The 15,015-nt window shown below is 37.3% G+C and overlaps 1 protein-coding gene across 3 annotated transcripts in view; it reads right to left on the reverse strand.

Annotated features, from left to right (window-relative positions):
* Positions 1 to 14,170, reverse strand: part of LOC105044043 (probable serine/threonine-protein kinase SIS8) — a 36,462-nt gene extending 22,292 nt beyond the window's left edge. The window contains exons 1-5 of one of the 3 annotated variants that reach the window (XM_010921826.4): positions 14,012 to 14,170; positions 8,482 to 8,880; positions 2,526 to 2,729; positions 739 to 930; positions 315 to 574 (exon numbers count right to left, since the gene is read on the reverse strand). In XM_010921826.4, the coding sequence (XP_010920128.1) occupies positions 315 to 574; positions 739 to 930; positions 2,526 to 2,729; positions 8,482 to 8,730 (905 nt within the window). In that variant the 5' untranslated portion in view covers positions 8,731 to 8,880; positions 14,012 to 14,170. The remainder of the gene's footprint in view (positions 1 to 314; positions 575 to 738; positions 931 to 2,525; positions 2,730 to 8,481; positions 8,881 to 14,011) is intronic. The other 2 variants (XM_019853115.3, XM_019853112.3) reach the window with 2 other exon arrangements.
* Positions 14,171 to 15,015: the final 845 nt, after the last annotated feature.

The raw sequence follows: 15,015 nt of genomic DNA on the forward strand, positions 1-15,015 counted from the left end.
CAGCTCTTCCCATAAATTGTTTCTTAAATTTATCATAGTCGATGGATGAGAAGCACCATCAAATTGAATATAATTAAAAACCTAATGAAAACTAACTGAATAGAAATTATTTTCTTTCTTGTAGTGAGCACTACTACAGAGGAAAAGAGAATGAAAGGAATTAGTTGATGTCACTTCAGCATTCTTGGCATGGCTACAAAACAGTTCTGCCCAGTATGAAATGGTCGAACCATGGTTCATCATATGGCCCCATTAAATACTGCTGGCCCATGAAACAGACAGTGTTAACAATAAATAATAACAGAATTGCATACCCTTCAGCTTCAGTTTTATCAGAAAATCCATATAACGGACTATTGGGCTCCAGGGGAGAATCACATGAATCATTCTCAGCAGAGTCGCTTTCCCCCGCCGCAGAAATATGGGATATAAAGATAGCCTTGGTTGAAAATGGTATTAGCTGTCCAGGAAAGCGCATAAGATCAACTAGCAATTCCACAGAATTCAGTACAACTACTACAGACATATGCTTGTATGAGTCTGCACATTCAACAGAAACATCATCTGGCAGGCCCTGCAACAGCACAGCAATTTAAGGACATCTATTCAGATGCTGACCTTAAAGTTCAACGGAAAAAAGAAAAAAAAACATGTTTGAATATTAAATTTCCTTCAGTCAATTCAATCTGAATAGCAACCTATTCAGACTTATCTTCTGGAAAAATTATGATGGCTTACCACCACAAGTTTGCTCTCCAGACCAACAGCATCTGCAAGAACTTTGAATAGAATTGCTCGAGGCCGGCAAGATCCATGCTTTATCTGCCCCAAGAGTTGAATGCCTCTATTTTCCACTAAGTGAGAGATATCCTCCACTGCAGCTTTTGCAGGACTTAGCTCTGGATTTGGGCGTTTATAAAAGTCAAAAACCTGAATATGGAACTAAAATATTAGCATAAGACGTATATTAGACCTAAAAAGAATCATCCACTTTTAAAATGTCCAAGCACTTGCATATTTTGATTACATATCTTATGTTCATAGGTCTGGCTTCACACAAGTGTGTATAATTATTATGCATAAGTATATGCATGCAAGGCTATATACATATTTGTGCCTGTGGCCTGTGAACCATGAAGCCTTTCATTATAACAGTACATACATGCAGACATACAGTCCTTATTTGATACTTATACTCTTCTTGATTTGCAGTGTCTTCAGGCACAGTTTTCCTCTTTTCTTTAAAGAAAGAAAAAAGTTAGGATAAGCCTAAGCCACCTTAATTGAGAAATGGAAGAAAAAAAACTCTTAGGTGTAGATTTAGATGACACCAAAAGTAGGACTGTTTTCACTAATCCACAAAAACCTATAAAAAGAAGGGTCATGCCAAACCATACCAAGTAATAATACAAGGCACACCGTACCAACCCAATATAGTACTAGTACACGTATGGAAGCCTGGCATATTCCCATAACGACACATGGTATGTGTGTTATGCTGACTCTGACAGTGTACCATGTGTTGGTAAGGAGGCAAACTATACTGTATCCATAAGGTACCACCAACATCCCCAAAAGGAAGACTAAGAGATAGAATCTCACCAGTATATCACCACAATCACCAGTGTGGGCCACCATGAACTAAAACATTAAACCCAAATATTTTCTAGGTTGATGGGACCCTAGTCACGTGCATTTGCACAAGACTTAAATCCATGTAAACCAAAAAAAAAAAAAAACAGTATGCGTAGAAAAATGTGCATGCAAAAAGAGCAAGGAAAGAGAAACAACCAATAGCAAATGTGCTCTCCTAAATATTACCGTGAAACTTCTTTCATGAAGTAAAGAGTTCAATCCAAGGTTGTCGCAATGGCCAGGCAGTCCCTAGACAATACCGACCATCACTACATAGGCACTGCCTTAGTGCCTTGGCAAATTGCCCACTATCTCAGCAATCCATCCAAAAGAGTGAAATATATATAAAAGGTCAAAAAAACCTCAGAATTAATCTTTTTTTGTTCAAATAACACATATAAATAACTAAATTAACCATTATACCATACTTAGTCACATATCAATCGACCAAGTTAAATATAAGACCAAAAAAGCAATAACAAAAGTTTTGTTTTTTTAAAGTTAAACCTCAAACTACAATTTGCAAGGTCAGATCAGTGATAAAAACAAAATGATGAAATGGGGAATTGACAGCATACAACAGGGCTGCTGACAGTTGGACAGCAGTTATAGGGCTCTATGAGAACCTCCAACTAGTGGTGCATATGCAGATGAGGAAGGTGTCAGATGGGTGACATGGAGGAAGAGATGAGGGAAGTAATAAAATTTTTCAGGTTCTGTTATTTTTAGTTCTAAATTACTCAAAGTGAGTACATACATATATTTTCATACATGAGTGCTTAATTGGCCATTGCCTAAGAAGTCTGAGCTCTCTTTAAGTTCCTAGACAGCGCTTTTGACAACATTGATTCAATCAATTGATTATATTTCCAGTGGCAGAGAAAACTAACCAGGCCAGCAATCTTTTTAATTAGTAAAGCTGGATTTGTGTTTAATCCTTTCACTGATGCTATGCTTAACTGCTTCAACATCAAAAGCTTCTTATCCTTCTCAGCATCTACAAGAATGGCATCTGCCTTAAGTCCCTCCCTACCAAGAGAGTACAGGTCATCCAAAGACGGGATGGAATCAAAAAGCTCCTTGAGCTTCTTATCCTGCAATAATTCAGCCAATAAATGAACATGTTTCTGCTGCTTCATTAAATGACACATAATAAACAAATGACCTCCACATTCAGTATCATATTATATCTGAAATAACTAAAGATCAGTGACATTTTATAATCACAAGAGGTGAGAATGCCAGTACAAATTCACAATAAATAAAGTTTGATGTCATTGGAAAACTTAATCATATAAAGAAAACATAGGAATGGACTGAATTGGCTACAGAATAAGATTAAATCATTGATCACAATATATAAAATCAGATTTTCATCTTCAGCATTAGTTTAGTCAATCAAAAAGTATATTCGCCAACTATCATATTTAGCATAAACATACATCGACAAAGCAAAGTAATAAAAGCATCAAAACAATATTTATGGTACTTCAACCCATATGCCAGTTGTCTTATTTCAAACAATGTGAAGGTATATAATCAACAATACACCTTTCCTGACTATCATATAAACATTCATCATCATTAGACAAGTGTGAGTCCATAGGGATTGTTGATTGTCTCACCTATGAATTGAAATGAAGCCCTGGGATGGAAGCAAGGATGGAGCATAGAAATGATTAATTAATTACTAGCAACCTAGGCATATGCAATGGAGATGCACAACCACAGGATGTGGGCTTGGTAGATTGCACAAAGGCTATTCCAAACCATTTAAACTGAAATTAGTGGGAGAGATTGTGTGCTTAGTATATTGAAGAGAGTACTAGCAAACCATTTAAATTTGAAATTAGTTGAAGGGACCAGTAACATAGATAATAATTCATCTAGGTGGTAAACAAAAAGATAAAAAATGAAACATATTGCTTCTGATATTTTTAAAGGTGGCCTTGTTAACATGATTTTTTCAACTTATGATTTTTGAAAAACTAAGGGTCTTTGTTCAGTAAATTTGACAAACAGAACCTTCTCAGCATGCTCCTCTCTTGTTTTAAAAAATAGCACAGATAGATCAATAGTTCAAAAAATGGTATCGGACAAAGAAACAGAAGCAGCTTCATTATGCCAACAGCATCAAAAGTACAGCTCCCTAGTTATAAGACCAGAGCACATCATAGAAGATATCTCCAAATTACAATAACTGAAGAAAAAGATACACTCATGTCTAACTCCAAGCATTATTACAATGAAAATGGAAAGGTGGAGTTATGTTCCTATTTTAAAAAAATCCAAAAGATCTACCTTGCACAACCATGTATATGACCGGATGATAATGGACCAGAAAATGGCATACTTGCTCATACAAGTATTCAGGACTGCATGTTACAAAATTGAGCGAACCTTTATACTCTAGTTTATGATTTAAGATAGATAACACATTTAAAATTTTTGAGCTGTATGACTGAGGAAACATGGCTTGTCGAAAATTAGTTTATGATTTACCCATGACATGAGTGCCATGCATGCCTCTATCCAGCACAGCCCATAATTTTGTGATTCATCAAACACCGAACAATGGCTCTTTGATGTGGGTTTACTGAGTATAAGCACCAGACTTTAGCAGTGGAAAACGTGGTAATCTAGTATATATAAAGATATAACACAGTACACATACATGTAGTATGTACTCCTTTTATGTATGAACAAATTCTTCATACGTATCTATAACAAAATATATATTGAATATGGACATCTATGCATTTTGTATTCCCTTGTTAGTGATATGCAGGTCCTTGTAGGTAATGATATGTAAAGTATTTGGGACTGTACCTCTTTAGGAATAATGAACTCAGTTTCAACACTTTCTCCTCCATGTTGTTGGGACCAGAACATAAGTCATTCAGGGCACTCAACTGTAAGTCCTTGAGAAAGATATTGGGTCCGGGATGTACACTTTTTTGGACAAAATTACCATGATAAGTCTGTCATTCATCAAACCTTTTTACCAGAAAATCACAAACAGTGGCTTAACGATTCAACTAAATTGACTATACCCCAGGGCTTTCATGTGGTTCTAAAGTAAGTTCCATCCATATTTTTTGTCACCTTCCTCAGACCATCTATGGTAGCTAAGAAGTTCCTGCCTAGCTTTCAACAGGCATATATGATGCAGGATGGGAAGCCTAACAACTTCAGAGCGACATAGAAGAAGACTAGCAAACAAAAACCCAACAATTGTCCAAACTAGAAACAAATATTAGGAAATCTAGGATTAATTTAACTCAACTCAACTCAACTGAGCCTTAATCCCAAATTAGTTGGGGTTGGCTACATGCAACCTTTTCCTCCATTCCACTTTAAAAGATGTCATGTGCCAAGGTGAGAGTCCAAAGTTCATGGTGCACCAAACTAATAAACAAAAGGAGAGACCTAAAAAGTTGTGGTAATCCAATGAATAAATATGCCATCAACTTTGAAAACTCCAATACCGATCTTGTTCTCTGCACACAAACATGATGCAAAATGTTCAGTCGGGTGCCTGGGTCACCAAGGTAGCTATCATTTTAAATACTAAATCAATCAAAGAGCAACTCCAATACAAAAATGAACTAAAAGAACCTGTTTATTGCTTCCATCATAAAGATTTGCCAATAGCCATCAACAGAATCTTTTCTGTTCTGTCAATGACTCATGCTTGCCTACAAGACTCATGCTCCACATGCCCATAGAGATTTATTAGATGCCCAAGCTGGATGCTGATTAACAACTCCTTTTTCTTGTTACCTAAAGGTTGTTTCCAGTTTAGTTTATCCACAAGCTACTAGCTAGTTGCTGTGCATGTGGTCAACCAGTGGCATAGTTTATCTCACCATCTCATGGGCAGATAATGCGCCCCAATATTGTCCACAAGATCAACCAACTAATGCAATCCCACAATGCACTTAGGGGCTAGGTTTTAAATCTTTTGAGATGGGGGTGTCTCGGTTTCTCTATGGAATAAGAGGCCCTACTATCCTCCCTGGCTGCCCCATCCCAGCAGTCCCAGTCAAACTTCCCAGTAGATACCTCTGTCTCTCTCCCCTTCTTCTTTCCTTCCTTCCTTCCTTTGTTTTTCTTCTTTCATTCCTTCTTTTCTTTTTCTTCTAACTTCCTTTCCTTTCTTTTTCTTCTTCATTCTTTTTCTTATCCCTTCCTTTTTTTTCCTCTTCTTCTTCTTTCTCTTTCCTTTCTTCTTTCTTTCCTTCCTTTCGTTTCTTCTTTTCTTTTTTCGCCCTTCCTTTCTTTCTTTCATTTTTCTTCTTCTTCTTTCCTTTTCTTCATATTTCCTTCCTTTTTTTCCTCTTTCTTCTTCTCTCCCTGTGTGGATGGGTTTCAAAGTCTCAACGCCATCTTGGTCTGTATTCTCATAGGAGTGGGATGGGAGGCTGCCTTAATATCAAGAGTTAAGACCTTGCTTGGGGGTGCAACTCAGATTGGGCCCAATTTGAAGCAGATTAGCCCAACTCCTTCATTGGGTCATGTTGGGCCTGGGTCTCATGACCTTGGATCAGGCTTGCACTGATGCTTAAACATCCCAACTTGACCCAAACTCAAATAGGTTATGGTTGAGCTTAAACCCAACATGAACCCAACTCAACTCAGCCCAAACTGACCTAACCCAATATACAACATACATATATAATACTTATACATTCCTCTTAACAACATCTTTTGCCTAATTGTATTTTAGAATTGCATAAGTGCACCAAAATAAGATCCCACCATCTAAATGCCAATCTAACAATCTGAAACTTCTCCTTGGTCTTGAACTACGTATACAACCTGATCTACTAGTCCAATCAACCCAACCCCACCCTACATTAACCTTATCTGACCTAGATTTAGCTTATATGTTAGGACTGGATTGATAATTCACAAGGCGGTGTTGAGTTGCACTAGGTTTGGTAGATGGGGTTGGGTTGCATTAGGGTTAGCCACAACCAATCCAGTCTCCTAAGTTCCATTTGCACCCATCATTCTTTCTAATGCTTTCTTTGTCTTATCTCACAAATAGCTTCATGACATTGCCCTTGATCAACTTCAACTGCAAGCTATATGATGTTAGTAGGCTTATAATACTACTAATCATCACTGCAAGCTAGATGCTATTTTACACACAGATGATTTTCTTTTTAGAATAGTAAAAAGCAGCATATGGCTTTGAGATCAGCTGATTATTGATGGTTACACCACTATTGATGTACTTGCTCTTCAACATCAGCTGATTATTGTAAGGTTATTACTACCACACCTAAACCCCCCAGATTGTGACAGTAAAAAGACTAGTTATATCACCAATAATTTAGCATATCATTAGTATATGAACATACAAATTAGTGTCATTTTGATTGCCATGTTTGCCTTTCCTCAGCACTCTCCTCTCCTTAAACAATACATCACCACCTCTTTCTTTTCCTTTTTTTTTTTGAGCATGAGAAGGAAGAAGGGAAGATCCACCTAGCTAAACTATCTAAGTTCAGATACTTTGAGATGCACCATCCAAGACTCAAACACAAAACCTTCTCTAAGGAGAGGAAGGGTATGGATATTATGGCCACACAATTCACATAACATCCTCAATTTAAAGTCCGTATGCTCTTTAATGGACAGCACCTTATGGCTTACCTGAGCTCCTTTGCTAATATGCATGAATGGTATTAATATAATGAATGACTTTGTTCTGAGCTTGCGAAGATACATGAATGATTGCCTATATGTTTTACATCATCGTTCTTTAAATCATGGCAATGAATATATTAGGTAAATACCCACTTTGATGTACATAAATTTGGCTATAGATAGCATATGAGACAATAAACATTGTTGCACCTCTCCACACTTAGCTCTAAAAACAAGATAATAAAAATTGATTTAAGTGATTAATTTGCAGTATAATCATCTATGATTTTATGGTCAGACAATGACATACTAACCTGTTTAGTTAAGGTCATACAATGTAAATGATAAACATTATAAGAAATAATAATTCTAATTTTTTATGGAATGCATCAAGATGTTGTTAGCATCATGCATGATCTTGATGAAGATGACGTCAAGCTCTTTAATATAATAATGAAATTTAAAAATCAGAAGCATGTGCATGTTCTTGATTATATATCCATAGAACAAATCAAAAAGGATTGGCTTCACATAAGGTAGTGTATCTATCATCCACACCAGTGTAAGCTAGAACTGTGAAGGATGAGGCATTACTATGGTGGATCAAACTGAGTCGCCTAAAAGAACTAATAATATCACAATAAACCTAAGAGGGAAAGTATAACCTGCCAAGACCAATTTAACCTAACCAGTACTATGGGAAAAAAGCCTTTGAATTGTGACTTACAAGAGAGTGACTTCTCATTTTTCAATATTCTATTAGCTGTCATGATACAACTTATTTGTATTAACATTTTCATTCGATTTCATTGACACAGTGCCATAAATAGGGTTGCTGGAAGTGTTTAGAAATAAACACAAGAACAGTTGTTGAATGCGTGGACATTTATTAATAAAATCAACAGAGAACTTACATATGAAGCAAGAAAAGATACAAATCATGTTATACCAATGACCAATGTAGCAAAAAAAGTTATGCATGTGTACTTAGAGCAAAAGGTTGAGAGTACTTCGTATAAAAGACATCACACAAAGCATCAAACATTTTGGGGACGTTATGTAAATGACATAGAAGATTACAGAATTACTAGTTAAAAACTAGCACTCTCAAACGACCCGGCTCAGACAAGGACTATCTTGTATCCCATGAAAGTGACAGTATGTGGCCTAATAAGTTATACTGCTCACCGGAATGATAGAATAAAAACCATTGGGTATTTGTCCAGAAAAAGTTCCAGTGGACCACAATATCTGAGAAGCAGACTGAGATGAGCGTTCAGCTCTTCCCACAAAGCATGAAGACACCCTTTCGGTCAAAGTCTCTTCTTGTGGAGCCAAAGAAACAGACTGTAACTTCTCCACAAAATCTGATGTCCACCAGGCGGCATTAGAAGTCCCTGGATCAGATCGCCCTGAATCACCTGACTTCTCCTCCATTTTTCAAAGATCTGAAAAATAAAATCATCTTGTCCCGCTTCTCACCCCATGAAAAAAATCTAGTATATACAAAAATATTTTAGACCACATCAAATAGGCCTAGAAATTTCTTGTTACTTTATTTTTTTCATCAACATAATATAATGATCTCTGCAAAACAGTAGAGGAAAAAAAACAGAGAGAGTTCGTTAGGCGGTACGAGAACTAAATAAAAAGTTCCAAGTAAGATAGATAAATTAGACATAAGGCAAAATCTTTATCTTACAAAAGTCTTTCTTAAACACAAAAACACTTCATGACAAAGCCGCATAAACAAAATAGAAGAATATTCATGCACGGAAGTACCAATGGCCTTGCATAGCCAAAAATGATACATTACAAAATCTTTAAGTGAATGTGAGATAAATAATGTTGATGCAGTTAGCCGGACATGCTGTACTTATTATGTGATAAGCAAGAAAAAAAAAACTTACCTGGTGTGCTTAATCCATTCCAATACAAACAAATGATGGTGTCCAATAAGTGACTAAAATTTTAGATTGTGTAGAACAATCCTTCCATCAATATTTAACTACCAATAACCAATCTACTAATAACCTAAAACTACTTCATGCACTTTTAAGCATACAAAAGGCAAAATGTGCATTCAGGCATTTTATACATAAAAAAGGGGGCATCCCGATGCACAATGCTCCCGCCACTGAAGGGTTTGGGGAGGGTCAGATTTTTGCAGTCTTATCCCCTCATGAGGAGAGGTTGTTTCCTTGTTTTGAACTCGTGACACCCAGGTTGCAGCCTTATTGTAACGCCAATGACTGCCCTCTTCGAGCATTTTACCCATACTAGATGAAAAAATGATGAAAGACAGGCAAGAAGTAGAATCAAGATTAGATGGTATCTAACGACAATGAATGAGCCATGGAGAATGAAAAGACAGATAGTCTCTGGTGGCCAAGATTTTTGACAAGGAATACAGTTAATGATATTAACCAGCATTCAGAGGAGGGAAGGAGGGGGAGGTGGGGAAGAGCAAGAGAGAGAGAGAGAGAGAGAGAGAGAGAGAGAGAGAGAACTTTTTGATGTGACACGTAAATGTCCCTGAAGCATACAAATGAAAATCAAGTTTTAATGCTTATCTGAATAAATCAACAAAATAGCAAGGAAACAATGGTCACAATGACATATATCCACACAACAATGCCCCATTGGATTACTTTCCCAAACTCCAGTTCTACTACGCAAGCTCAACTTCCAGCCCTACCATACCCATGGGAACACAAAGTTGTTAGTGCACGCAAGATCCCAAAACTAGCATGAAGACTCTTAGATAACAGAAGTTTCCTCTTTTGTAGGACAGCAACTGCTGCAAAAGGCTTGGTCACGGAGTTCTAATCAAGGGTTGCCACAAGTTTAAAAATATGTTCAAATACTGAACTTCTATGTATGATGTCAACAAGTTATCAACGATTATTGGTTTTGGGAATAACTAACATAACAGAATCTCCTACTAAAACATGTCAACGATTATGAAGTATGGATACTCCTATTTCAGGCTTGTACCAGCATCGGATACGTTTTCAGTGCGGGTACGTTTCCAGTACGGCACTGGTACTCCTATCTCTGCATTCTTGAGATTGCAAGTTTGTCTCTTGATGAACCAGATGTGGAGAAGAAGCTTTTTGCTGATAATGTAGAGAATGAAGCAGCTGAAACTATTATCACTTGATTATTAAGACTTACTATTTTGATTTCTTCTACTTATTTAGACTGCTAGTTTTTTTTTTCGTTAATTATAAGTATTTGTTTATTTTTTATGATGATACTTATAAATTTAGTTGAAATTTGATAACTTAATTTTATTAATATTCGAATATTATATATATGATTCAGTTTTTTTATATATTTTTATTAATATTAGAATATTATATATATTCAAATATTAACAAAAATATAAAATATCTAACCGTATCCATATCGTCATTTTTTCAATTTTTGCCTTATCGACGTATCCGTATCATAAGGTATCCGTACCGCATAACGATATCTATACTTCCTAGGTCAACGACTTTCCTAAATTTGTTTTAACTCCATCTTCCTCATGCCGAAGAGATTCTTCTAATTCTCAACATTTTTCAAAAATCCGAATCCTAAGAATCTCTCCTATCTCACCAAGTATTCTAACACATTACCTCAACTTAGAAAAAAATAGAGTATACCATGATAATATGGCAGACTTGTGACTTAGGTAATGTAAGTAGTGAAGAGGGATCTCAATGGGCAGGACCAGCCTAAACAACACAAAAATGAGGCATAAACTTGGATTTGGGGCCCCAAAGCATGATTGGGCCCAAAAAAACACAAAGACCGAAATTTTTTGGCCTAGAATAAGATTTAAGTTTTGGGAGAAAAAAAGAATGGTGTCCAAGTCAAAAAAAAATAACCACCCCAAGAACATGCCTATAATTAGGCCATGCTTGGGCTTGGTAAACTTAAGCCTGGCTCTGGTAGGGCTGGCCTCAAGCCTGAATGTCAAATTGGGGCTGAAATCAGGCAAGAGCCTGATCAAGCCTAACCAAATCCATTGACACCCCTCACGGTGAACATTTGTTAAGAAAGTTGGTGACCTCGGAAAGTAACGTAAGCAAGAGTGAAGAAATAGAATAAATATAAAAGTAAAAGCGAAATTCCAAGGTCAAACATATATATTTAATGTATCACATTGTAGCTTGTATTGCAAATCACCTAGTTTATCACAATATATCATTTTAAAGACTCTCTAAAATTAATAATTAATAGATATTAGGCATGTAAAATGAACACAACAAAATCTAGCATGGTGCCTAAATATGTCAAGAATGCATTTATGCTTCTTCCCATTATACTATAAAATTAACTTCTATGTGATCCTACATACTTATAAGGTTAACTTTTAAATTGATTAAGAATAGAAGAATTTTCTCATTTTGGCCAAAATAGGCTGTCACAACTAAATGTCAGCAACCCAAACAAGATTCTGGCATGCTCAAAGCCCTCAACAGAATTCAAAACCAAATCCTGGAAATCGATAAGAAGATGAAGGATTCATATAAAAGCCAGACCCAAGGAAAAGATTCAGACTTTTAATATACTTGGTTGTCTAAATCACACATAATTGATGGAATTGTAGAAAGAGATAATGAAGAACCCCCAAAATCATCCCCACTCCCAAGATTGTAGAGGAGTTCCAAGGAATATTATATTCACTGTTCTCTGGCGATCTGACGAATTTTCGCTGTTTTCTGATTTTTGATTGGCTCATTTTCTAGTCACCTATTATCAGATAAAAGTTAAAAAAGAAATATCATTTTCTTTGTTTACAGCCTCTCCATCATGAGAAAATCCACTCAGAAGATTTCTCTCATGTAGCTTAAGAAATTTATTTTTTAAAAAAAAATCTTTAGTCAGTGCAGCTTGTTGCAGCACTGTCATGCCACGACACTGAAGTAGGAGCAGCTCTCAACAAGTGCAATGCAATTTATTGAATTCTATCAACTTGTGGAAAATATGACAAGCATGGAAAATGAAAAATCTGCTTGGTTGATTCGCAAGCATTCTGCTACTCTATAGCTTCAAAATGCTTGCAGAACATATTAAAAATAAAAGATTGACTAATTGGATAACTGATTGTGAGGATAAGTCTCCTATTTAGTTAAATGGCTCGGACATTTCTTTAAAGATTTAGGGGGACTGAGACACCAAAATTCTATTTTAGATCGGAGTATATCCTTTCACATAACACCCAATTCAACTTAATTTCGCATGAGCCTCATAATTCTTGGATCCTCTTAGCCAAAATTGCAGGCATACAGAGATAAATTTCACATTTGAGAAACTACAACCATCTTGAAGGGGGACGAAATTATTGGCATAATTATCACTCAAGAAGGCAAGATGTCTTTTAACCCTAGCCAGAATGAACACTTAGCTAACATGCACTAGTGAAAAGTTAATGTACTTTCAAGTTGTAGCAAGAATTTGATACTTAAATGTTGCTAATTTTGTCGCCATAACCCATCTCAGTGTTATACCTAGAACCAGATAATAAAATTAGATGTACAGCAGTAATAAATACCACAGTTACACAAGAAAAAAAAAATGCAAGTTGCTTTGTTATTAGACATTTTGTGTTCAACAGAATATTTGGATGCCGCACATGGTTATATCTTTCCGCAACAACATCAAATTCCATAGGATATCCCAAAAAGTGAAACATAAACAAGTTACATGACTAATGAATTAACGACACACTCTATGAGTGATTAAGGTGTTGGTTTGCAGTAACTTCTGCGCTTCTACCTTACAAACAATAACCTATCAATGTTGACTGCACAAAATTGTCACTAACCATCAGCCACTAAAATATGCCCTCCAGCACCCCTTAGTTGGGAATTAATGGGTTTTAGTTTTATGTTCTTGAGTTTCTTTTTTTGAGGGAGGGTGGTCACCCCCCCCCCCCCCCAAAAAAAAAAGAAGAAGAAGAAGAAGAAAGCAGAAGCAATAGATATGGGTTAGAGGCTTCTAGTTCTTTTATAAGGTCGCTTCAAAATATGTAATTCTGTATCCTACAGCAACGCATTTTCACTTCAGATAATACTAACTGGAAGAGATGAACTCGGTGGGGTGATAGCAACCAAGAAAACAGCATGAACCGAGATGCATTCTGCTGATCGAGAACAGCAAAAGTTCACACAAATTAACTATCAAGAAAATCAATAGAATTCATTCCATTCTTGAAAGATATCCAAAAACAAGAAATATAGGGACATAGTTGACTAACTGTAAGAATTGGATTTCGAATTCCCTTTTATCTCTTGCCACGAATTAGAATCAACAACTGGATCACTAACGATACCACGAAGTAAAATTCCACAAAATTGCAAGAAGCCACCTTTAAAAATCCGCAGGACCTAAATCCCGGGAAAGTGTAAGAAAAATCAATGCGCCTTGAGTCAGTCCAGTTCCCTCCTATATACTGGCACAATTTAGAATCAAGAACTGGATGACAGAAGAGAACACTAGCTAAAAATCCCCAAAATTGCAAGAAATTAAAAAACCAAACCAAGTTTCAAAATTCCGAGGACTTAAATCAAGAAAAAATCGAAGAAAAATCAATGCACCTTGCATCAATCAACACCAAACCAAGTCCAGACACCGAAATACCGAACGAAATACATCAAATTCACCCCACCGTCTCCAATCCAAAGAACAGCAACCAAGTAAAGAGCTCGCAAGAAAGACTTACAGATCCGAGCGAACCTCGAAATCCGCCCCCAAATCGCAATACTGGGACCAAATCTCGAGCGAGAGAGAAATCTAGGGCACCGATACGAAAGCGAGAGAAAAAGAAAAGAGAGGGAGGAGGCGAAGTATCGAAGAAATAGGACGAGAGAGACGGGAGCAAAGGCCGTCGGAGTTATTTATAATGAGCGAGCGATTTTTCCAATTCTTTATTTCCAATTTATACTTATCTTTTTCCGCTGTCCGGACGGAACGGGGTGGCTTCTCTAAAACTTTCGGAGCCCTTTCCCTTTGCGGACGCTTCCGGAAAAAAATGTATGCGACACATCAGCCCCTCGCCGTGATTCGCGGTGCAGAAATGGACGGAGGATTTTTCCTGTCCGCATATACTTTATATACGAAGAACCTGATTCACGTCACAATCCCGGGGTTCCAACAGGAGAAGTAGCGTGGCCATGTCACGGTCGACACGTGCCATGCCGTATGGGTGGGGTCCACGCGTTTGCGGGTGGATAGAAGGATGGAGTAATCTGGGCCGTCGATGGGGAGATGAGCTGCTGGGAAGTCGACAGCGGGAGGGCGCTTTTGGAGAACGGCGAAAGCGACGGGAGGGGTTGGGGTCACGTGCAGTTTGCTTCGACGGGCAGCGGAAGGCGTCCGTTTTGGGGCCGTCCGTGCGCCAGCTGGCCGCTCGCTGGCTAGCTGGCGTCCACGAGATCCACCGTCGGCACGAGACCTACAGTTGACACCACTCCACCTCGAAGGCTCCTCATTTACTACGGTCTGCTGTATTTGGCTGGCAAGATGGAGAAACGATAAAAAAAATGTGGCAGAGGACGTAAGAAAGGACATTGCTCTGCACCCTCATCTGCCCTGATTGACGAAATCTTGTGGTGGAGATTAAAAGCTGTCGAAGGCCATGATTCTGTGCGGCCAAATCCTAACATTTTTTTTAATAAAATATACCGTTCCAAAATCGAAACATCCGACAGAATCAGCAAACAAGAC

The sequence above is a fragment of the Elaeis guineensis genome, chromosome 2, assembly GCF_000442705.2.
Source record: "Elaeis guineensis isolate ETL-2024a chromosome 2, EG11, whole genome shotgun sequence".
In the NCBI taxonomy this organism is placed as follows: domain Eukaryota; kingdom Viridiplantae; phylum Streptophyta; class Magnoliopsida; order Arecales; family Arecaceae; genus Elaeis; species Elaeis guineensis.